Source organism: Peromyscus leucopus, chromosome X (genome assembly GCF_004664715.2).
Source record: "Peromyscus leucopus breed LL Stock chromosome X, UCI_PerLeu_2.1, whole genome shotgun sequence".
In the NCBI taxonomy this organism is placed as follows: domain Eukaryota; kingdom Metazoa; phylum Chordata; class Mammalia; order Rodentia; family Cricetidae; genus Peromyscus; species Peromyscus leucopus.
The window spans coordinates 137,630,410-137,654,894 of record NC_051083.1 but is presented as its reverse complement, the minus strand read 5'-3'; the positions used below and the strand labels follow the sequence as shown (position 1 = coordinate 137,654,894).

Below are 24,485 nucleotides of genomic sequence, written 5' to 3'. Positions count from 1 at the left end.
TTATCAAATGCCAGGGTTGTGTTTATTGAATTTGGAAGATGAGGATGATTCAGTTCAGTTCAGCCTGTTGAAAGATCATAATTTTTCCACTTGAATCTGAGTTGTTCTGCTTTGTTGCCTCTACTTGAACTGCATCTAAGTAAAAGAAAGCAAAAAAATCTTTTATCATTTATACCTGTCTCCTTGGTTATAAAAATAAATTAAGAATGTTTTATTTTTCTCAGTATCTAATACCTGAAGCTTTGTTAGGCAGATGCTTAAGAATCAAAGCTAAAGATTGAAGAAAAACTTTGTTTTCTAGAAAACAGTACTCTGAGCCAATATACATTGACTGTGATGTTGAGTTTTTATCCTTTACACATTGATTAGTTGAAATTGTCCTCATCATTCACTACTCACTGTCCTGGAACCTTCCATCTTTGAATTGATTATCCCTTCTTCAAAAGTTTTCATGTATGACTATTGCCTGGCTGTCTATTTTCTAAATCTTACCATTCATCTTTTATCAGTTCTCTGGAAAGGTATCTCTGAAATGTTCAATCTAAATTACCTCCATTACTAATCACAGAATTGTTGAATGAATAAATGAATGGATGAATAAAAAGACCATTGAAAATATAAGAATCCAGATGAAGTTTAATAAACACAAGCTTATAAAGTTCTGTGCTAGGTAAGCATATTTTTTTTTATCTTTATATGATACAGGAAATGATAAAATTAGTTTTGTCTTTTACAAAAGAGTAATAATACAGAGAAATGTCTACTTTTAAAAATCCCATTATAAGACTAGGTCCTGCTTCCAATAATTTCTCATTTCTATCAAGGCTCTAAGCAACAACAGTTCAAATATACCTGGTAACCTGGGCGTCGAATGGGAAGATTGCTGGTCTTTAAATCATATTTAGTATAAATAATGGATCTAGATGACATTATGGGAGGAGATTCCATGGAAGTTGGAACCTATTAGTAAAAAAGAAAAGTGAAAACCTTGTTTTAATTGATTTTCTAATGCCATAGTACCAAGAGGACGGACAAGTGGGTGTTCTAGTGTAAATATTACATTTAACTAATGCCAAGGGAAGGAACTGCCAAACACAAAGAAAACAATAAATCTGTAAAGGTGCTGCTAATGAAAGAGTGTAAGGGGAATGACTTAATGAATCATTCTCATAAGCAATAATGAATTAATCACAAAGTAAGGTATATAAAGAATTTGTCACAATAACAAAACTGCCATCTCTAGACTTAAAATATTCATAGAAAAAGAACAGAAATCTATATATTGGTATGCATATATCTTTGATGAAATATTTTAGTGTGAATATAGGACCACTTTTGTAGGGTTAATGTGAAGGTTGTGTAAAGTTTATTGATCTAAGTAGTAAGGTAAGGACAGGACAGGCACATCAGGTCAAAGACATTCAAAGCTAAGGTATTTCTTCTATTTTCTCTCATTTTTCCAATGGCTTATTGTGTTCAAGGTTCCAAACATATCCAGAAGATTTAAAAAAGGACATTCAAAGAAGAACAAATATAAAACAGCTATAAAGATCTCTCTCATTTTTGGTCACAGAAGGTGAGATAGGTTCTTTCTCCGTCGTCCAGATTAATCTCAAATTCTTGATTTTCCTGCCTTGGCTTTAAGTGCTGGAATTACAGGCCTGGCACTGGTCTTCATCTTCATCAATAACAATGTTGTAAAGTGCAAGTTCACTAAGCATATGACTAATGAATAAATTTCAAATTATAATATATTAAAACAACTGGAAGTATTAGTGTTCTGACAGGCAGGGCTCTAATTCAATAAGATGAAGATTCATAATTTTTTTGCTCTTTAAAAACACCTACAATTGGGGCTGACGTGATGGATCAGCTGTTAAGAGCACTTGCTCCTCTTGAAGAGCACCCACAGTTTGGTTCTCTGTACTCACATGACTGCTCACAACCACCTATAACTTCAGTTCCAGAGAATCTGATGCTCTCTTTGGCCTCTACAGGCACCAGGCACACACATGGTGCACATTCATACATGCAGGTAAAATACTCATATACAAAAATAAATCCATTTTTTTTATTTAAAAATTACTCAGCTGGGCGGTAGTGGTGGACACCTTTAATCCTAGCACTCAGGAGGAAGAGGCAGGCAGATGTCTATGAGTTCAAGTCCAGCCTTGTCTATAGAGCAAGTTCTAGGACATCCAAGGCTACACAGAGAAACCCTGTTTCGAAAAACCTGAAAGAAAGAAAGAAAGAAAGAAAGAAAGAAAGAAAGAAAGAAAGAAAGAAAGAAAGAAAGAAAGAAAGAAGAGAGAGAGAAGAGAGAGAAGAAGAGAGAGAGAGAGAGAGAGGAGAGAGGAGGGAGGGAGGGAGGGAGGAAGAAAAAAAAGAAAAAGAAAAAGTAAAAAATAAAAATAAAAATGCCTACAGTATATAAAATATGGGAGAAGTGGTGCAATTAGATAGTACACTCTGAAATACTACCTGTGGTAACTAGACTAGTCATATTAGAAGTACCTTTAGTCATTTAGAAGAATATTCTTCATAATTTTAAAAGAACTAATATATATATAGATCTGAAGCTATCTGTATTTAAGGATGGGATTCTCATTCTGTAGTCTGGCTGGAGCTACTTTGTACGTGGTTCCCATCAGCTCTACTTCCTGCTCACCTTTGTGTGAAATAACTTGGCTTTTTATGTGTCCTTTACAGTTTTCAGTCTGCAAACCATACTTTTGGCCTCAAGTTCTGTTATCCTAACTGATGCCCTTTTTAGTTAATGGTGCCTAATCTTGCATTTCCCACAATCCTTTTGGGATTTTTTTTGTCCTGATCAACCACCCTTTCTTGTCAGTAAATTACAAAAGTTTAAATCATATTTATCATTTTTGGTATCTTGGAGTATTTCTTCTTCCCCAACATTCTGTACATAGGTACCTGCTGTGAAGTCAGTGCATAAGTGCCTGGAGATTTTACCTTGAAGAAAAGTTCCAATTACTATACATTTTCTACTAATATTTAATAAAAAATATACAGATTGTACTGCAGAACAACATCTCATCCAGTAATTGAGTGTATGTACAACAGTGGCCCCACAAGATTATCTCGGTAATGTTAACATAATTTTCTAATTTTGTATAAGCACACTATGATATTTGCATGACAAAACTGCCTAATGATACATTTCTCAAAATAAATTCCCCACTATTATGTAAGACATGATTATATTATAAGATACAGAAAATAGTTTGCTGCATATTTAGTATTGAGAACAGATTCATACTGAGTTTTTTACAGTTAGGATAATGATCTTTCCTTGCACATGGCAGACATAGAATGTTTAAAGGCATCCAATTATTGTTAGTACTATCTTGGAAGCCAAAGAAGAGTTTAAAGTAGCTCAAATTTACTGAGGATAGGAATTCACTTGGAAAACAAGTGAAATATGCAGTTAGCTAAGAAGGAAGAAGTTATGACTCTTCTTTTGGCATCATATGAATAATTATAACAAAATCACAGAAATAAAATCTTCAGCCACACCACCTCCAATAAATAAAACTCCATAAATTTTTCAGTGTTCACTTAAATTCTTTAGTTATACTATATTTAGATGCATAATACAATGTGAAAATAAAGATAATATGACTTGAATCACAGCAGATGAAAAGCAAAGTAATATGAGCACAAGATGCATGATTCTCAACCTTAATTAGAATTAATTTTAAAAGAACTAATTAATTCTGGACAATTGCAGTAAAAAGTCTCAATATTTTTCTTAGTTTTTGTCTATTCCTATGTAATGTAACATGATATGTAATGACTTTTGAGCTTTGACATACTCCAGAGTGCCAGGGATTATTCAGATGGTCTTGAATAGGAAGGCAGAAATATCATTTCTCTGATCCTTCCCGAAGTACTCTTATTCAATGGCTTCTAATTTCACTACTTAAAATTCCTTCATACCAGAAATTTGTTGTAGAATAAAATATTTATTTAACTAAGTAAAGTTTGTTACATTTGTTTGTGTTGCAGAATAATTGTTTAACTATGTGAAGATGAGTTGCATTTGTTTATTTGCATTTGTTTAACTATGTAAATATGTGTTCCTGTTTTACCTTCCTGCCTAAGGCACCTGATTGACGTGAATGGCCAATAGGTAGGCAGAGGAGAGATGGGTGGGGCTGGCAGGCAGAGAGAAAAGCAGCCAGCCAGGCATGAAGGAAGCAGGAAAGCAGGATGGACAGTATGTAAATGTGGTAAATGAGCTTTGGGGCAGCACATAGATTAATAGAAATGGGATAATTTAAGTTAAAAAAAAATTAGCTAGAAACAAGTGTAAGCTAAGACCAAACATTCATAATTAATAAATCTCCCTGTCATTATTTGGGGACTGGTGGTCCAACAAAGCCTGCTACGGAAAGTGTGTGTGTGTGTGTGTGTGTGTGTGTGTGTGTGTGTGTGTGTGTGTATGCCAAACTAAAATTAATGAATAATTTTCATTACTAATGCTAATATTCTGTAACTATGACAAGGCATTCTTCATTAGGCCTTGCTATTCAAACTGTAACTTGTGGGCCATAAACATCAACATCAGCTTGGTAAAAATTTAGAGTCTCAATCTCTATTCCAGATCTATTGCATTTTAACAATACCTCTAGGTGAATATGTAAATAAAAGCTTGACAATAATAATGAGAGGCAGACAAAGGATCTAAACATTCTTTCAAGGGAGAACTATTTCCATAATATTCATAATCTTCATTATTATTAGAAAATTATCATTATCCTTGCTTCTTATTGCTTCCTATGTATATAATCTTCCCTGAGGGCTAAGGTGATAAAATGTAATTGTTTATGCTTTATATCATAATGGGAGGACTGTGCCACAAAATATCATCTATCATCATCTCCACCACTACAACCGCCATCCATTGCACTTCTAGCTAATGTTTTTGAGTATTTATTATGACCTATGCACCATTCTGAGTATCTTACATGTATTACCTATTTAAATGTAGTAGTTTATTTTTACCACCTTATTTTAAATCATTTTAATAATTATATAAGGTAAGTGATGTTTTAATCTCTATTTTACAGGTAAGAAAAAAACTGAGGCATAGAAAGATTATATACCTTATCAAGATCACATACATTAAGAAAGCTTTTTCATAGAGTCTGAAACCACAGCCTGAACTCTTAACCACTATGACATAAATTCTTTCTGATCTTACAGCTTGACAGCAAATACACTAAAATTACTTCCTTCTTAACTTTATGAAAGAATTAATTTTAAACATTCTCACATCAAAAAGAGTATGGTGGTTTGAAAGAAAAGGCCCCCAAAGGGAGAGGCACTATTAGGAGGTATGGCTCTGTTGGAGTAGGTGTGTCTTTATTGGAGGAAGTGTGTTACTGTAGGGGTGAGCTTTGAGGTCTTCTATGATCAAGCTACTCCCAGTGAGACAGTCAACTTCCTGTTGCCTTCTGATCAAGATGTAGCCAGCATCATGTCTGCCTGCACGCCACCATGCTCCCCACCATAATGATAATAGACTTAACCTCTGAAATGTAAGTGAGCCACCTCAATTAAATGTTTCCTTTATAAGAGTTGCTGTGGTTATGATGTCTCTTTACAGCAAACTTAGAAACCCCAATTAAGACAAAGAGTAATATGACTAGGGATGTAGTAGTGATAGAGCATTTGCCTAGCCAGGATGAGGCCTTAGGTTCAATTCCCCGTATAAGAAAAATCTGTGGTAAGGTGGAGGGTAAATAAGTTATTTTGATTTATCCTTTCTATAATATATACATATGTGAAAACCTCACATTGTACTACACAAAATGTACAATTATGATTTATCAATTAAATAAATAACTTTGAAAGGATGAAATTTTGACCAATACTACAATATGGGTAAACCTAAAGACATTATGTTGAGTGAAATAAGGCAGAGATAATACACAAACATCATTTTGCAAGAGCCAAATATCTGAGAAAGAAAAGATTTCTTTCCCATGATGGGGAGCTATGGCTCTATGAGGGCAAGGACAGCAAAATTGTTTTTCTTTAAATTCTCCATTTTATTAACACTTGAGACAATTGATATGACTCAATCATACAAGTGGGCAGTATCTATCTACTAGAGAAGCTAGCTGTTCATGAACTCAGATCAGCAACAACTTCCACTACTTGTGTATGGGTAGGTCTAACCCTAAGCACAGCAAAAACTCTTATTAATAAATCTTCTCCATAACATCTATCAAAAGATAAATCAAAAAAGTAACAGTCAAATGTATATAACACAATTCAAACTTATTTGGCACATAAAGAGCTACCAAAAAATCTTAATTTGCACAGAAATAGACATTCAATATAGACTAATCAAAAATGGCACATATCATAGAAAGACTTGACAAAGAGAAGAAAGTAACTATCATTAAATTTTTTGGGTTTTTTCAGATAGGGTCTTTTTCTAAAACCCTGATCTAAAACTCATGTAGTTCTTAGCCTACTGAGTGCCGGAATTACAGGAAGAATCCCCCACACTGACTCATAAAAGGTATTTACTAAGTAATCATGAACACTCATGAATTAAAACATAAACCATCAACAAAGAAATACAAGATACAGAGAAAAAACCAAATGGAAAATAAAAGTGAAAATGAAAATCAACAAAAAACCTCAATGAGGCCATATTCAGCCTCCAGGCATAGCCTGGATCACATATCATATGATTTGGTTCAGTCTGGTGAGTTCCCTGTACTCTAGCCTGCCTGTGGCCTTCTCAATCTCCAGACCTACTCTGGGTGGCACATCCTGTATGCAGTCTGAGTTTGAGTCTGCCTGACCCTAGCCTGCCAGAGTGCCATATCCAACCTCAAGGCTTAACCCAAGCTATACATCCTGTGTGTCAGCCCAGTCTGGGAAGTCCACCTAACCCTAGCCAACCTGTGCCATAACCAACTTCCAGGCCTAACCCAGGTCACACATCCTGTGTACTGGCCCAGCCTCAAGAATCTATGAACTCTTGCATGCTCATGCCATCCCAAAACTTCAGGCATTGTCTTGGTTGCACAGCTCGTACATGAGCCTAACCTGATGAGTGTTCAAGGCTCCAGCACACCCACACCATTCTCACTCCCAGGCATAGCTCAGGTAGCATAGCTTGTACACTAGGCCAAGCAGAGCCAGCTATTTATCCCATTCACATGCTAGGTTTCAAAACACAGTTGTCACCAAAGATTTAAAACAAAGGATTGTAGACTTGTGCAGTTCTGATATGGAAAAAGCTCTGGAAAACAAGTTTGTTATACTTGTTACAAACCCTTTTTTGCTGTCAAATGTTACCTGAACCATAGTAACCTGAACCATATGAGGCATAGTTCAAAAATTCATACTCAGTCATGTTTGTATTTTTGCTCCAGTAATATTAATTTGTTTGATTGATATATGCAATTCTCCATTCTTCCTAAGGTATGATACACCTTGTGTATTTTCTGAAATGTAAAAACATTCTGCCAGTTGTTAACCAGTGACTTATTATTCACCTCATTTCTGTTTATCTCCTGCTCAACTCTTTTATGAAATTAACCAACATGCCTTGTATAGTATCACACATTCATAAATTATCTCTTTCAATATCATTGTTTGGTGATATGTCTAGCCATATGCAGAGCTCCTAGAAAATAGATTAAAGTTCCTAGTTTATTTTGTATTTCTATCATTCAGCACAGTGCCTGAACCTAACAGATGATTAATAAACAGGGAAAAATAGTGGAAGACTCTGTGATGGGAAGAAATATGCTAAACTTGAATTTTTATTTGTGAAAGTTTGAATATGTTTGAAATAAATATGAATGAAATATGTAAGAGCTGATTAAAAAGAAATTTTCTTTCTATATTTACTTCCTTGATATAAGTTTTTATCTTTTACATATACATCAAAATTTAAAAGAAATGATATAGCACAAATGTTGCCATGCCGGGAACAAGTGGAATGGGCTTAGAATTCCAGATGGCTGATATACAGGTATAAGTATTTAACTCCCATTTTATTTCAAATGATTCTAGTTTCTGGTCCTCACGCCTTATATACCTTTCTGCTTTCTACCACCACTCCCTGGGATTAAAGGCTTGCTTTCTGGAATTAAAGGTGTGATGAGTCACCATGCCTGTCTGTATCCTTGAACACATGGATTTCTGCCTCTGGAATGCTAGAATTAAAGGAATGTGCTACCACTACCTATCCTTTATGTTTAATATTGTGGCTGTTCTATCTCTGGCCCCAGATAAGTTTATTAGCATGCACAATATTTGGAGGAATACAATACCACAGGTTGTAGTCTGGTTATCCTCTGATTTACATCTAGTATCCACTTATAAGTGAGTATATGCCATGTTTGTCCTTCTGACTCTGGGTTACCTCACTCAAGATGATCTTTTCTAGTTCCATCCAAACAATGCTGATATGAACATAGTTGAGCAAGTGTCCTTGTGGTATGATTGAGCATTCCTTGGGTATGTGCCCAAGAGTGGTATAGATGGGTCTTAAGGAAGGTTGATTCCCAATGTTCTGAGAAACCACCATACTGATTTCCAATGTGGCTGCATAAGTTTTCACTCCCACCAGCAAGTGGAGGAGTGGACCCCTTGCTCCACATCCTCTCCAACATAAGCTGTCTTCAGTGTTGTTGATCTTAGCCATTCTGACATGTGTAAGATGGTATCTCAGAGTCCTTTTGATTTGCATTTACATGATGACTAAGGATGTTGAGCAATTCCTTAAATGTCTTTCATTTAGAATCATTGAGATGCTTCTGTTGGGAATTCTCTGTTTAAACCTGTATCCCAATTGGATTATTTGATATTTTGCTGTCTAGTTTCTTGAGTTCTTTATATATTTTGAGTTCTTACATATTTTGGAGATCAGCCCTCTGTCAGATGTGGGGTTGGTGAAGATATTTTCCCATTCTGTAGGCTGTCATTTTGTTTTATTTAATGTGTCCTTAGCCTTACAGAAGCTTCTCAGTCTCAGGAGGTCCCACTAATTAATTGTTGCCCTCAGTGTCAGTGCTACTGGTGTTATATTTAGGAAGTAGTCTCCTGTGCCAATGGGTTCAAGAGTGCTTTCTACTTTCTCTTCTATAAGGTTCAGTGTAACTGGATTTATGTTGAGGTATTTGATCCACTTGGACTTGACTTTTGTGAATGGTGATAGATATGCATCTATTTGCAGTCTTCTACATGTTGACATCCAGTTATGCCAGCACCATTTGTTGAAGATGCTTTCTTTCTTCCATTGTACAATTTTGGCTTCTTTGTCAAAAAGCAGGTGTTCATACATGTGTGGGTTAATGTCAGGGTCTTCAATTGGATTCCATTGATCCACATGTCAGTTTTTATGCCAATACCAAGCTGTTTTATTACTATAGCTCTATAGTAGAGCTTGAGGTCAGGGAACATGATGCCCCCAGAAGTTGCTTTATTGTACAGGATTCCTTTAGCTATTCTGGGTTTTTTGTTTTTCCAAATCAAGTTGAGTATTGCTCTTTCCAGGTCTGTGAAGAATTGTGTTGGGATTTTGATGGGGATTGTATTGAATCTGTAGATAGGTAGATTGTTAATCCTACCTATCCATGAGCATGGGAGATCTTTCCATTTTCTCATATCTTCTTTGATTTCTTTCTTCAGAGACTTGAAGTTCTTGTCATACAGGTCTTTCACTTGTTTAGTTAGAGTTACTCCAAGGTATTTTCTATTACTTGTGGCTATTATAAGGGGTGATGTTTCTCTGATTTCCTTCTCAGCACGTTTATCATTTGTATATAGGAGGGCTACTTATTTTTTGAGTTAACCTTGTATCCTGCCACATTACTGTGGTGGTATTGTCTTCCCCAAAATATTGTGCACCCTAATAAAGTTATCTAGGGTCAAAGACAAAACAGCCACTAGATATAGAGGCTAGAAAACGGTGGCACTTACGCCTTTATTCCTGGTATTCCAGAGGCAGAAATCCATCTGGATCTCTGTGAGTTTAAGGCCATATTGGAAACAGCCAGGCATGGTGACACATGCCTTTAATCCCAGAAAGTGAGCCTTTAAACCCAGGAAGTGAGGGCAGAAAGCAGAAAGGTATATAAGGCATGAAAACCAGGAACTAGGCTGGTTAAGCTTTCAGGCTTTCGAGAAGCAGTTCAGCTGAGATTCATTCTGGATGAGGACACAGAGGCTTCCAGTCTGAGGAAACGGGATCAGCTGAGGAATTGGCGAGGTGAGAAAGCTGTGGCTTGTTCTGCTTCTCTGATCTTCCAGCGTCCACTCCAATACCTCGCTCCAGGTTTGTTTTCATTAATAGACCTTTTAAGATTCATGCTACACATTACTGAAGGTGTTTATCAGCTGTAGGTGTTCCCTGGTAGAATTTTTGGGGTCACTTATGTATACCATCATATCATCTGCAAATAGGGAAAGTTTCACTTCTTCCTTTCCAATTTATATCCCTTTGATCTTTTGTTTTCTTATTGCTCTAGCTAGAACTTCAAGTACTATATTGAATAAATATGGAAAGAGCAGACAGCCTTATCTTGTTCCTGATTTTGGTGGAATTGCTTTGAGTTTCTCTCCATTTAATTTGATGTTGGCTGTTGGCTTGCTCTAAATTGCCTTTATTATGTTTAAGTATGTTCCTTGTATTCCTGATCTCTCCAGGACGTTTATGATGAAAGGGTGTTGGATTTTGTCACAGACTTTCTCAGCATCTAATGAGATGATCATGTGGTTTTTTTCTTTCAGTTTGTTTATATGGTGTATTACATTGACAGATTTTCATATATTGAACCATCATTGCATCCCTGGGATGAAGACTACTTGGTCATGGTGGATAATTTTTTGATGTGTTCTTGGACTCTGTTTGCCAATGTTTTATTGAGTATTTTTGCATCAGTGTTTATGAGGGAGATTGGTCTGTAATTCTCTTTCTTTGTTGCATCTTTGTGTGGTTTGGGTATCAGAGTAACTGTAGCCTCATAAAAGGAGTTTGGTAGGGTTCCTTCTGTTTCTATTGTGTGGAACAATTTGAAGAGTATTGGTATTAGTTCTTCTTTGAAAATCTGGTAGAATTCTGTGCTGAAACCATCTGGTCCTGGGCTTTCTTTGGTTGGGAGACTATTAATGACTGTTTCTATTTCCTTAGGGGTTACTGGTCTATTTAAATTGTCTATCTGGTCTTGATTTAACTTTGGTATGGAGTACCTATCCAGAAAATTATCCATTTCTTTTAGATTTTCCAATTTTGTGGAGTACTGGTTTTTGAAGTATGACCTGAAGATTCTCTGGATATCCTCATTGTCTGTTGTTATATCTCCCTTTTCATTTCTGATTTTGTTAATTTGGATGCTCTCTCTCGCTCTCTCTGCCTTTTTGTTTAGTTTGGATAAGGGCTTGTCTATCTTGTTGATTTTCTCAAAGAACCAACTCTTTGTTTCATTGATTCTTTGTATTGTTCTCTTTGTCTCTATTTTATTGAGTTAAACTCTCAGTTTGATTATTTCCTGGTGTTTATTCCTCCTGGGTGAGGTTGCTTCTTTTTGTTCTAGAGATTTCAGGTGTACTGTTAGGTCACTAGTGTGAGATTTCTCCAATTTCTTTATGTGGGCACTTAGTACTATGAATTTTCCTCTTAGCAGTGCTTTCATAGTGTTCCATAAGTTTGGGTATGTAGTACATTCATTTTCATTGAATTCTAGGAAGTGTTTAATTTCTTTCTTTATTTCTTCCTTGACACCTTAGTGATTCAGTTGAGCATTATTCAGTTTCCATGAGATTGTAGGCTTTCTGTAATTTTTATTGTTGTTGAAATCTAACTTTAAGTCATGGTGGTCTGATAAAATACAGGAGGTTATTCCATTTTTTTTGATATTTGCTTTGTGACTATGTATGTGGTTTTAGAGAAGGTTCCATGGGTTGCTGGGAAGAACATATATTTTTTTTTTGTTAGGGTGGAATGTTCTGTAGATATTGATTAAGTCCATTTTTTTTTGAGTCATAACATCTGTGAGGTCCCTTATTTCTCTGTTAAGTTTTTGTCTGGAAGATCTGTCCATTGGTGAGAGTGGCGTGTTGAAGTCTCCCAGTATTAATGTGTGGGGTTTGAAGTGTGATTTAAGCTTCAGTAATGTTTCTTTTACAAATGTGGGTGCCCTTATACTTGGGACATGAATATTCAGAATTGAGACTTCATCTTGGTGCATTTTTCCTGTGATGTATATATAATGTCCTTCCTGATCTCTTTTGATTGATTTTAATTTGAAGTCAATTTTGATAGATATTAGGATATCTACACCAGCTTGCTTCTTAAGTCCATTTGATTATAAAGTCTTTTCCCAGTCTTTTACTCTGAGGTAATGTCTGTCTTTGAAGTTGAGGTGTGTTTCTTGTATGTAGCAAAAGGATGGATCCTGTTTTCATATCCATTCTGTTAGCCTGTGTCGTTTTATAGGTGAATTGAGTCCATTGATATTAACGGATATTTATAACCAGTGCTTGTTAATTCCTGTTATCTTTTGGTTGTAGTGTGTGTGTGTGTGTGTGTGTGTGTGTGTGTGTGTGTGTGTGTGTGTGTGTTTCCCTTCTTTGAGATGTACTGCTGTGGGATTATCTATTGCCTGTGTTTTCAAGGGTGTATCTGAATTCCTTAGGTTGGAATTTTCCTTCTAGTGCTTTCTGTAGGGCTGGATTTGTGGATAGGTATTGTTCAAATCTGGTTTTGTCTTGGAATGTCTTGTTCACTTCATCCATGGTGATTGAAAGTTTTTCTGGGTATATCAGTCTAGGTTGGCATCCATGGTCTCTTAGTGTCTGCATTCCATCTGCCCCAGACATTCTGACTTTCAGAGTATCTTTTAATACTTTTAATATTCTTTTATATTCTTTTAATATTTTATAATTTTCCACCTTCTTAAGGAAAGAGTTAGAACAATTTTAAGTGAAAACAAAAAATAGTTTCTTTTTTTTTCCTTTCAATTTTAGTTCTCCTTAGCTTTGGTATGATGGTTTCTTCTTTCTTTATCATTAAAAAGCTGGGCATGACACATACCTATAATCCCAACACATGGGAAGTAAGGCCAGGAGAATCAGTTTAAGGTCAGTTTCAGCTACATAATGAGTTCAAAGCCAGTGTATACTACATAAAATCTTTCTGACAAATTTGTACCTAACTTGAAAATTATTTTCTAGTTGTTAGTCTTGTCTCTTTCTACTATATATATGTTTTTGAGTAATAAAAACTTACTCATTAATGGGGCTTTCTCTAAAGGTATGATCTGTTTCATGAAACAAACACAAATTTTATATCATTTCATATGCGTATTCTTTAAATTCGTTAAAATATTCATTGTAAAAATAGGTGATTAAAGCTGTGTGTGGTGGCACACACATTTAATCTCAGCACTCAGAGAAGGGAGGCAGAGTCAGGTGAATCTCTAAATTCTAGACCAGTCAAGAACACACCGTAAGACTTTGTCTCAAAAAATATTCTTACTTCCTACAAGTGGGCCATCCAAGTTGTTTGCTGTGACTTTTTCACCTTGCTGTTCATCTCCAACAGATTTGCAAGCTTGTGAAAATAATGGTAGTTGTAACAAATTATGTGGACAAAATAACCTGAAAACAAGAGAAAGAATAAAAGCATAAACTAAATATGTATCAGTACAGCAATGCCATTTATGTGTGTACCCATTACAAATGAAGAACACTTCAAATTAAAGGTAAATGAGTATAAATAAAGGGATATTTAATTATTCATTAAATAAATTTGATCAAGTATTTGTTACATGACAAAACCTGTACTGGGTGCTGAAGGCATGACAGTGAACAAAAATGTTAGAATAAAAAGGTTCCTTCCCATAGTTTTATTGTATTTGAGACAGAAAATAACCAAGAAAAGTATTTTTGTGATGTTAGTGATTAGGGGTAAAGAAAAGGACATCAAGGAATGGGATATGATATGCTTTTCAAAATTACACATTCATTTATTTTGTGAGGGGAATATATACATGAGTGCCATGGCACATGTGTGAAGGTCAAAGGACAACTTGCAGGGAGTCAGTTCTCTCCTTCTACCACATGGGCTCTGGAAATTGAACTCAGGATGTCTGATTTGGTAGCAAGTACCTATAAACACTGAAATATCTTACCACAGGCTTAGGATGAAATTTGTTTATGGAAATCTGTCCAATAATGAGAGATGTAGTTTGGAATAACTCATTATAATGGTAATTTATCAAGTTGTCTGTGTATTTCTAAGGTTTTTTTTTTTTAGTATATTTAGGTTAATGTATGACATTATTGAATTTTGTATAGGAAAAGCTGAGAGGGGTACTTGTAAGTTAAAGACAAAATATGAGACAGTGAACAACAGAAAGATGATGGGTCATGAGTAAAAGCCTCAAGGAAAGAATATGCATGGTATAAAGAACATAGAGGAAAACACTGTGCCTGGAATTGCAATGATCAAAAGGATCATAAAGGCAACTGTAGAGTGGGTATGGCTAGATCATTGAGGGACTTTTTAAGGATTCTGGCTTTTATTCTGAGAGAATCATCTCAGCCAACTTCATTAAGATGGAGAAGTCATTGGATGGATTTGAATAGAGAATAGATATAATGTAGGCTATATTAATAAAGTCATTATGCTGTATAAAGAATGGCCTACAGTAAGTATGGGAAAAGCAATAACTCAATAGAATAACCAAAAGAATATTAGAAGTCTTCTATATAGAGCTGAAAATATGGTTACTAACACAAATTTATTGTCTCCCGCCTCTACGACCTAGGACCTGGGACATAGTCAGGCCCCGGGAATCAACACCCATCTCTGCCACAGTTGCTGACCAGAAGGGAAGACTCCTGAGGGCAGGTACCCCCACCAATACCCACCATCAGACCTTGCAATCTACAAGACCAACACCCTACTCCAAACAAACCCATCATCCTACAACCCCAGTGTCTTCCTGGGACACGGAATCTGCCAGCTCTCATTGGACCAAGAGATCTCATTGGACAGCTAGCTCTCATTGGACCAAGAGAGGATTTCTGAGACACAGAATCCACCAGCTCTGACTGGACAAAGAGCCCTGATAAGACCAAGAGCAGCACCCTGAGACACAATCAGCCAACTTGGATTGGACCAAGAGCAGCTCCATGAGACACAGAATCTGCCAGCTCTAATTAGCCAAGAGTTAAGATCGAATCAATAGTGGTCCCCTGAGATACAGACACAGCAAGCACAGATTGGCCCAATAGCAGCTCACTCAGACACAAGCACCTCTTGCACTACTTGGAGAAAGAGATGGGTAGACACCAGTGCAAAACTACATACAAGAACATAAAAATGTGGCATCACCAGAACCTAGTAGTTCTACAACAGCAAAACCTGGACATCACAATGTAGAAGAAGCAGGAGAAAGTGCCCTTAAAAATAACTTTATGAAGATGATAGAGGCCTTCAAAGTAGAAATGAAAAATTCCCTTAAAGAAATTGAGGAAAATACAAACAAAAAAATTGGAAGAAATCAACAAATCCCTTAAAGAAAGCCAAGAAAACCATGAAAAAGCAATTAAAGATGTGAAGGAAACAGTTCAAGACCTGAAAAGTGAAACAGAAACAATGAAGAAGACACAAACAGAGGGAATGCTGGAAATAAAAAATCTGAGTAAATGAACAGGAAATAGAGATGTAAACATAACCAACAGAATTCAAGAGATGGAAGAGAGAATCTCTGGTGTAGAGGATACAATAGAGGAAATAGATTTGTCAGTCAAAGAAAACACCAAAGCCAAAAAAGTCATAACACAAAATGTCCAGGAAATCTGGGACACCATGAAGAGGCCAAACCTAAGAATAATAGGGATAGAAGTAGGAGAAGAATACCAACTTAAAGGCACAGAAAATATATTCAACAAAATCATAGAAGAAAACTTTCCCAATTTAAGGAAGGAAATACCTATGAAGACACAAGACGCTTATAGAACACCAAATAGACAAGACCTCCCCCCAAAAGTCCTCTCACCACATAATAATTAAACCATTAAACATACAGAATAAAGAAAGAATATTAAAAGCTTTTAATATTAAAAAATATTAAAAGCAATAATAATCAAATTAATTAAATATTAAAAGAATAATAAAAGAATATTAAAAGAAAGAATATTAAAAGAATATAAAAGAATATTAAAAGTATTAAAAGATACTCTGAAAGCCAGAATGTCTGGGGCAGATGGAATGCAGACACTAAGAGACCATGGATGCCAACCTAGACTGATATACCCAGAAAAACTTTCAATCACCATGGATGGAGTGAACAAGACATTCCAAGACAAAACCAGATTTGAACAATACCTATCCACAAATCCAGCCCTACAGAAAGCACTAGAAGGAAAATTCCAACCTAAGGAATTCAGATACACCCTTGAAAACACAGGCAATAGATAATCCCACAGCAGTACATCTCAAAGAAGGGAAACACACACACACACACACACACACACACACACACACACACACACACACACTACAACCAAAAGATAACAGGAATTAACAAGCACTGGTTATAAATATCCGTTAATATCAATGGACTCAATTCACCTATAAAACGACACAGGCTAACAGAATGGATATGAAAACAGGATCCATCCTTTTGCTACATACAAGAAACACACCTCAACTTCAAAGACAGACATTACCTCAGAGTAAAAGACTGGGAAAAGACTTTATAATCAAATGGACTTAAGAAGCAAGCTGGTGTAGATATCCTAATATCTATCAAAATTGACTTCAAATTAAAATCAATCAAAAGAGATCAGGAAGGACATTATATATACATCACAGGAAAAATGCACCAAGATGAAGTCTCAATTCTGAATATTCATGTCCCAAGTATAAGGGCACCCACATTTGTAAAAGAAACATTACTGAAGCTTAAATCACACTTCAAACCCCACACATTAATACTGGGAGACTTCAACACGCCACTCTCACCAATGGACAGATCTTCCAGACAAAAACTTAACAGAGAAATAAGGGACCTCACAGATGTTATGACTCAAAAAAAAATGGACTTAATCAATATCTACAGAACATTCCACCCTAACAAAAAAAAAATATATGTTCTTCCCAGCAACCCATGGAACCTTCTCTAAAACCACATACATAGTCACAAAGCAAATATCAAAAAAAATGGAATAACCTCCTGTATTTTATCAGACCACCATGACTTAAAGTTAGATTTCAACAACAATAAAAATTACAGAAAGCCTACAATCTCATGGAAACTGAATAATGCTCAACTGAATCACTAAGGTGTCAAGGAAGAAATAAAGAAAGAAATTAAACACTTCCTAGAATTCAATGAAAATGAATGTACTACATACCCAAACTTATGGAACACTATGAAAGCACTGCTAAGAGGAAAATTCATAGTACTAAGTGCCCACATAAAGAAATTGGAGAAATCTCACACTAGTGACCTAACAGTACACCTGAAATCTCTAGAACAAAAAGAAGCAACCTCACCCAGGAGGAATAAACACCAAGAAATAATCAAACTGAGAGTTTAACTCAATAAAATAGAGACAAAGAGAACAATACAAAGAATCAATGAAACAAAGAGTTGGTTCTTTGAGAAAATCAACAAGATAGACAAGCCCTTATCCAAACTAAACAAAAAGGCAGAGAGAGCGAGAGAGAGAGCATCCAAATTAACAAAATCAGAAATGAAAAGGGAGATATAACAACAGACAATGAGGATATCCAGAGAATCTTCAGGTCATACTTCAAAAACCAGTACTCCACAAAATTGGAAAATCTAAAAGAAATGGATAATTTTCTGGATAGGTACTCCATACCAAAGTTAAATCAAGACCAGATAGACAATTTAAATAGACCAGTAACCCTAAGGAAATAGAAACAGTCATTAATAGTCTCCCAACCAAAGAAAGCCCAGGACCAGATGGTTTCAGCACAGAATTCTACCAGATTTTCAAAGAAGAACTAATACCAATACTCTTCAAATTGTTCCACACAATAGAAACAGAAGGAACCCTACCAAACTCCTTTTATGAGGCTACAGTTACTCTGATACCCAAACCACACAAAGATGCAACAAAGAAAGAGAATTACAGACCAATCTCCCTCATAAACACTGATGCAAAAATACTCAATAAAACATTGGCAAACAGAGTCCAAGAACACATCAAAAAATTATCCACCATGACCAAGTAGTCTTCATCCCAGGGATGCAATGATGGTTCAATATATGAAAATCTGTCAATGTAATACACCATATAAACAAACTGAAAGAAAAAAACCACATGATCATCTCATTAGATGCTGAGAAAGTCTGTGACAAAATCCAACACCCTTTCATCATAAACGTCCTGGAGAGATCAGGAATACAAGGAACATACTTAAACATAATAAAGGCAATTTAGAGCAAGCCAACAGCCAACATCAAATTAAATGGAGAGAAACTCAAAGCAATTCCACCAAAATCAGGAACAAGATAAGGCTGTCTGCTCTTTCCATATTTATTCAATATAGTACTTGAAGTTCTAGCTAGAGCAATAAGAAAACAAAAGATCAAAGGGATATAAATTGGAAAGGAAGAAGTGAAACTTTCCCTATTTGCAGATGATATGATGGTATACATAAGTGACCCCCAAAAATTCTACCAGGGAACACCTACAGCTGATAAACACCTTCAGTAATGTGTAGCATGAATCTTAAAAGGTCTATTAATGAAAACAAACCTGGAGCGAGGTATTGGAGTGGACGCTGGAAGATCAGAGAAGCAGAACAAGCCACAGCTTTCTCACCTCACCAACTTCTCAGCTGACCCCGTTTCCTCAGACTGGAAGCCTCTGAGTCCTTATCCAAATGGATCTCAGCTGAACTGCTGCTAAAAGCCTAAAAGTTTAAAAGCCTAAAAGCCTCTCCTTCCTGGTCCTCACACCTTATACTTTTCTGCTTCCTGCCATCACTTCCTGGGATTAAAGGCATGTGTCACCATGCCTGGATGTTTCCATTGTGGCCTTGAACTCAGATCGGATCTCTGCCTCCCAAGTGATAGGATTAAAGGTGTGTGTGCCACCATTTTCTGGCCTCTATGTCTATCTATTGGCTGTTCTGTTCTCTTACCCCAGATAAGTTTATTAGGGTGCACAGTATATTGGGGGACAAAAGATCACCACAGTCAAGATGTAAAAGATTGCAAATAGATCTGTATCTATCACTATTCCCCAAATTCATGTCCAAGTGGATAAAAGACCTCAACATAAATCCAGTTACACTAAATCTACTAGAAGAGAAGGTAGGAAGTAGCCTTGAACCCATTGACACAGGAGACCACTTCCTAAATATAACACTAGTAGCACAGACACTGAGAGCAACAATTAATAAATGGGACCTCCTGAAACTTAGAAGCTTCTGTAAGGCAAAGTACACTGAAAATGAGACAAAACAACAGCCTACAAAATGAGAAAAGATCTTCACCAACCCCACATCTGACAGAGGGCTGATCTCCAAAATATATAAAGGAAACAAACCAATTAAAAAAGTGGGCCATAGAGCTATAAACAGAGACTTCTCAACAGAAGAATCCGAAATGGCTGAAAGACATCCTTAGTCATCAGGGAAATGAAAATCAAAAGGACTCTGAGATACCATCTTACATCTGTCAGAATGGCTAAGATCAACAATAATAAAGACATCTTATGTTGGAGATATGGAGCAAGGGGTACACTCCTCCACTGTTGGTGGGAGTGCAAACTTATGCAGCCATGTTGGAAATCAGTATGGCAGTTTCTCAGAAAATTAGGAATCAATCTTCCTCCAGACCCAGCTATATCAATCTTGGGCACATACCCAAGGGATGCTCAATCATACCACAAGGACACATGCTCAACTATGTTCATAGCAGCATTATTCATAATAGCCAGAACCTGGAAACAACCTAGATGCCCTCAACTGAAGAATGGATAAAAAAAAAATGTGATACCTATACACAATGGAGTACTACTCAGCAGTGAAAAACAATGCCATCATGAAATTTGCAGGCAAATGGATGCGACTAGAAAAGATCATCCTGAGTGAGGTAACCCAATCTCAGAAGGACAAAGATGATATGTACTCACTTATAAGTAGATACTAGATATAAATCAAAGGATAACCAGACTACAACCCACAGCTCCAGAAAAGCTACCTAACAAGGAGGACCTTAAGAGGGATGCATGGATTGCCCTGGGAAGGGGAAATAGATGAGATCTCCATGAGTAAACTGGTCATGAGGGGTGGGCAATGGAGGGTAGAGGATGTGGGATGAGAACATAAAGGAATGGGATGGTCAAACTAGAATAGGGAAGGAGTGGGAGAGCAATGAAAGTGATATCTTGATAGAGAGAGGAGCCATTATGGGGTCAGGAAGAATCCTGGTGCTAGGGAAATTCTTAGAAATCCACAAGGACGACCCCAGCATAGACTACAATCAATAGTGGTGAGGGTCCCTGAACTGGCCCATTAATCAGATTGGTGAATACCCTAACTGTCATCATAGAGCCTTCGTCCAGTATCTGATGGAAGCAGATGCAGAGATCATAGCCAAGCACCAGGCTGAGCTCCAGGAGTTCAGTGGAAGAGAGAGAGGAGGTTCAAGATCATGATGGGGAAATTTACAGAGACAAGCTACTGAACCAAGCTCAAAGGAACTCATGAACTTTAGAGCGACTGCTATAGAACTTCCATGGGACCGGACTAGGCCATCTGTATACGGGAGACAGTTGTATAGCTTGGTCTGTTTGAGGGGCCCCTGGCAGTGGGATCAGGATTTATCCCTGGTGCATGAGCTGGCTTTTGGGGGCCCCATTACCTATGGTTGAACGCCTTGCTCATACTAGATTCAGGAGGAATGGCTTGGTCCTGCCTCAACTAAATGTTCCAGGCTTTGCTGACTCCCCATGAGAGCCCTTACCCTTTTGGAGGAGGGGATATTTGGGGGGGGGAGGCTGGAGGGTAGTGGGAGGAGTGATGAGTGGAGGATCTGTGGGTAGTATGTAAAATGAATAAAAACAATTTCTTAAATTAAAAAAACAATTGATATAAAAAAGATATTAGCTTACCTATAAGAAGACAGTATGTCATTTTTCAATTCCAAAGAAGCTAAATGCTGTTTTAGTGCTTCAATTAAACTGTGTGGTACCTAAAATATTATTATAAAATATTTGTTCTTTCATATACTTAACAAATGTATAATCTATCTTATAAAATGACTAATAAGGCAATTCTATAAATATTATTGCTACATGTAAAATCATTATTAAAAGCATCATGTTATAAAATCAGAATTTATTTTTAAAAATAATTTATTTTATGTACATTGGTGTTTTGCCTGCAGGTATGTCTGTATGAGGGCATAGGATCTCCTAGAAGAGGAGTTACAGACAGTTATGAGCTGCCATGTGGGTGCTGAGAATTGAACCCTGGTCCTCTGGAAGAGAAACAGTGCTCTTAAAGACTGAGCCCTCTCTCCAGACCCATAATATCTGATTTTCAAATCAGGCTTTGAAATACTTTTTTATGGCCGTGTCCCAGACCCCAACATGGGTGGAAATCCCCCTGCTCATAGCTAGTATACATATCAGAGGTGCAACAGGTGGCAATTAATACTCAGGTGTTAGACCACTAGAAGTTTAACTCTCTAAAGGGAATGTCTTGGTCAAGCAAGGTTTATGAGATTGACTCCAGAGTGTCTTTTGCTTCTGTTGTGCCTTTGGTATCAGATATTATGTATATGGTATGGGGAATTCTCCACTATCTGTACTGTAATATGTCTATCTCAATCTTATGGGCATTTATATCTATGGATTATCTAGAAGATGACTCCTTAAGTTGTATTGTCCATTTGATATCTATAATGTTAGCTTACACAGAGTTTGATAACCAAATATGGATTCAAAGAAATATTACACAAGCCAGGAATTATAAGTACCTGAGAACTGCTTTGTATCATAGCTCAGGCTGACTTAGGAAAATAGTCATGTTTTCAGCTACTAAAACAGCTTTTCTACCATTAGCTGATTTAAAGCCTCAAAGTAAGTTCAGATTAGACCAGGTTCCCTGCTAATTGATTTTAAGGTAGATATTCCCCAGGGAAAAAACAGTCCAATTCACAAGGACATACTGAGCTATCTGGCTAGGACATAAATACAAAAAAGCCCAATTGTTGTTAGCTGACAAATGAGTAAGATCTTACACCCATTCCTGACCTCAAATTGTGAAAAATATATTCTGACTAGCTAAAGCTACAGAAAAACTTGACTCTGTAGCCCCTAATGAGGGATGCAGGTGTTCTCAGATCATTAAAAGTTACATACAGGACAAAAAGTAAATTTTAAGATTTAAGCATGATATTGCCATAGTATCTTGAAGAATACAGACTTAAGCTAAAAGACAAATGGTTTCTCAGGAATGCTGGCTTGAGCCTTAGAAGAATTATGGGCTCATTGCCTGAAGACTCAACACTCGCCAGTTACCCATTAATTGCTGGGAGTTAGTACAAATGTTTACATAGTCTTGGTTTCTTGTTATTTACTTAAGAAATGGAATGTAACCCTCAAATGTAACTCCTGAATTTGCATGAAAGTTTCTGTTGGATATATGTAGCTGTAAAGAACAAAGAGATAAGGACCAATGAGAAAGAACGTCATGAATGCTATAGGATTATGAGATTCAACATGAGAAAATAAAGACAGTAACCTTCAAAATGTGAGTTTTTTCCCTATTCCCCCAAAAGCCCTCAGATGAAATAGTCTTAGCTTCACAATGCCATGGATTCCTTGCAAGCCCTGTGTGCAGCCTTGGAGCTGGTTATCTAAGACTGCAATACCCCCCCCATTCAATCAGAGGCCACGCAGGCCACCAGAAGTCCAGCGTCCAAATCGAGTGGAGACCCTCTGCTCAGTCACAGGCTACACCAAACAAAGGATCAGAAAGGAAACAGAAAGCAAGGAACAAAATACACATCCAACACAGACAAACCCAGAAATCAGCGCCTAGATCTATAATCACCCCAAACTGAGATTTATAGATGAAAGCTTAAAAACAAAAACAACAGTCAAGGCAATATGTTACCACCACCAAAGCCTAGCTATCCTGCAACTGCAAAACCTGAATATTCCAGCACAGCTGAAACACAAGAAAAAGAGACCTTAAAACCAACTTTATGAAGATGATAGAGGCCCTTAAAGAGGAAATGAATAGATCCCTTCAAGAAAAGCAAGAACAAACAAACAAATATTTGAAGGAAACAAATAAAACTGCTCAAGACCCAGAGATACAGGGATGGTTCAACATACGAAAATCTGTCAATGTAATCATATAAACAAACCGAAAGAAAAAAACCACATGATCATCTCATTAGATGCTAAAAAAGCCTTTGACAAAATCCAACATCCCTTCATTATAAAGGTCTTGGAGAGATCAGGAATACAAGGAACAAAGGCAATTTACAGCAAACCAACAGCCAACATCAAATTAAATGGAGAGAAACTCAAAGTGATTCCACTAACATTAGGACCAAGACAAGGCTGTCCACTCTCCCCAAATTTATTCAATATAGGACTCAAAGTTCTAACTAGAGCAATAAGACAACAAAAGGAGATTAAGGGGATAAAAATTGGAAAGGAAGAAGTCAAACTTTCCCTATTTGCAGATGATGTGATAGTATACCTAAGTGACCCCAAAAATTCTACCAAGGAACTCCTACAATTGAAAAACACCTTCAGTAATGTGGCAGGATACAGGATTAACTCAATCAGTAGCCCTTCTATATAAGAATGATAAACAAGCCGAGAAAGAAATCAGAGAAACATCGCCATTTACAATAGCCACAAATAATAGAAAATACCTTGGGGTAACTCTAACTAAGCAAGTGAAAGTCCTGTATGACAAGAAATTTCAGTCTTTGAAGAAAGAAACTGAAGAAGATATCAGAAAATAGAAAGATCTCCCATGCTTATGGATAGGTAGGATTAACATAGTAAAAATGGCAATCTTACAAAAAGCAATCTACAGATTCAATGCAATCCCCATCAAAATACCAACACAATTCTTCACAGACATGGAAAGAGCAATACTCAACTTCACCTGGAAAAACAAAAAACCCAGGATAGGCAAAATAATCCTGTGCAATAAAGTCACTCTGTAGGCATCACAATCCCTGACCTCAAGCTCTACTATAGAGCTACAGTAATAAAAACAGCTTGGTATTGGCATAAAAACTGACATGTGGACCAATGGAATCGAATTCAAGATCCTGACATTAACCCATACACCTATGAATACTTGATTTTTGACAAAAAAGCCAAATCTGTACAATGGAAAATAGAAAGCATCTTCAACAAATGGTGCTGGCATAACTGGATGTCAACATGTAAAAGAT

General features: G+C 36.6%; 1 protein-coding gene across 1 annotated transcript in view; it reads right to left on the bottom strand.

Annotated features, from left to right (window-relative positions):
• Positions 1 to 24,485, bottom strand: part of LOC114706248 (phosphatidylinositol-binding clathrin assembly protein-like) — a 42,507-nt gene continuing 18,022 nt past the window's right edge. Inside the window, exons 9-12 of the mRNA XM_028888605.2 lie at positions 21,166 to 21,245; positions 13,535 to 13,656; positions 853 to 960; positions 1 to 135 (exon numbers count right to left, since the gene is read on the bottom strand). Coding sequence (XP_028744438.1) covers positions 920 to 960; positions 13,535 to 13,656; positions 21,166 to 21,245 — 243 coding nt within the window. The 3' untranslated portion in view covers positions 1 to 135; positions 853 to 919. The remainder of the gene's footprint in view (positions 136 to 852; positions 961 to 13,534; positions 13,657 to 21,165; positions 21,246 to 24,485) is intronic.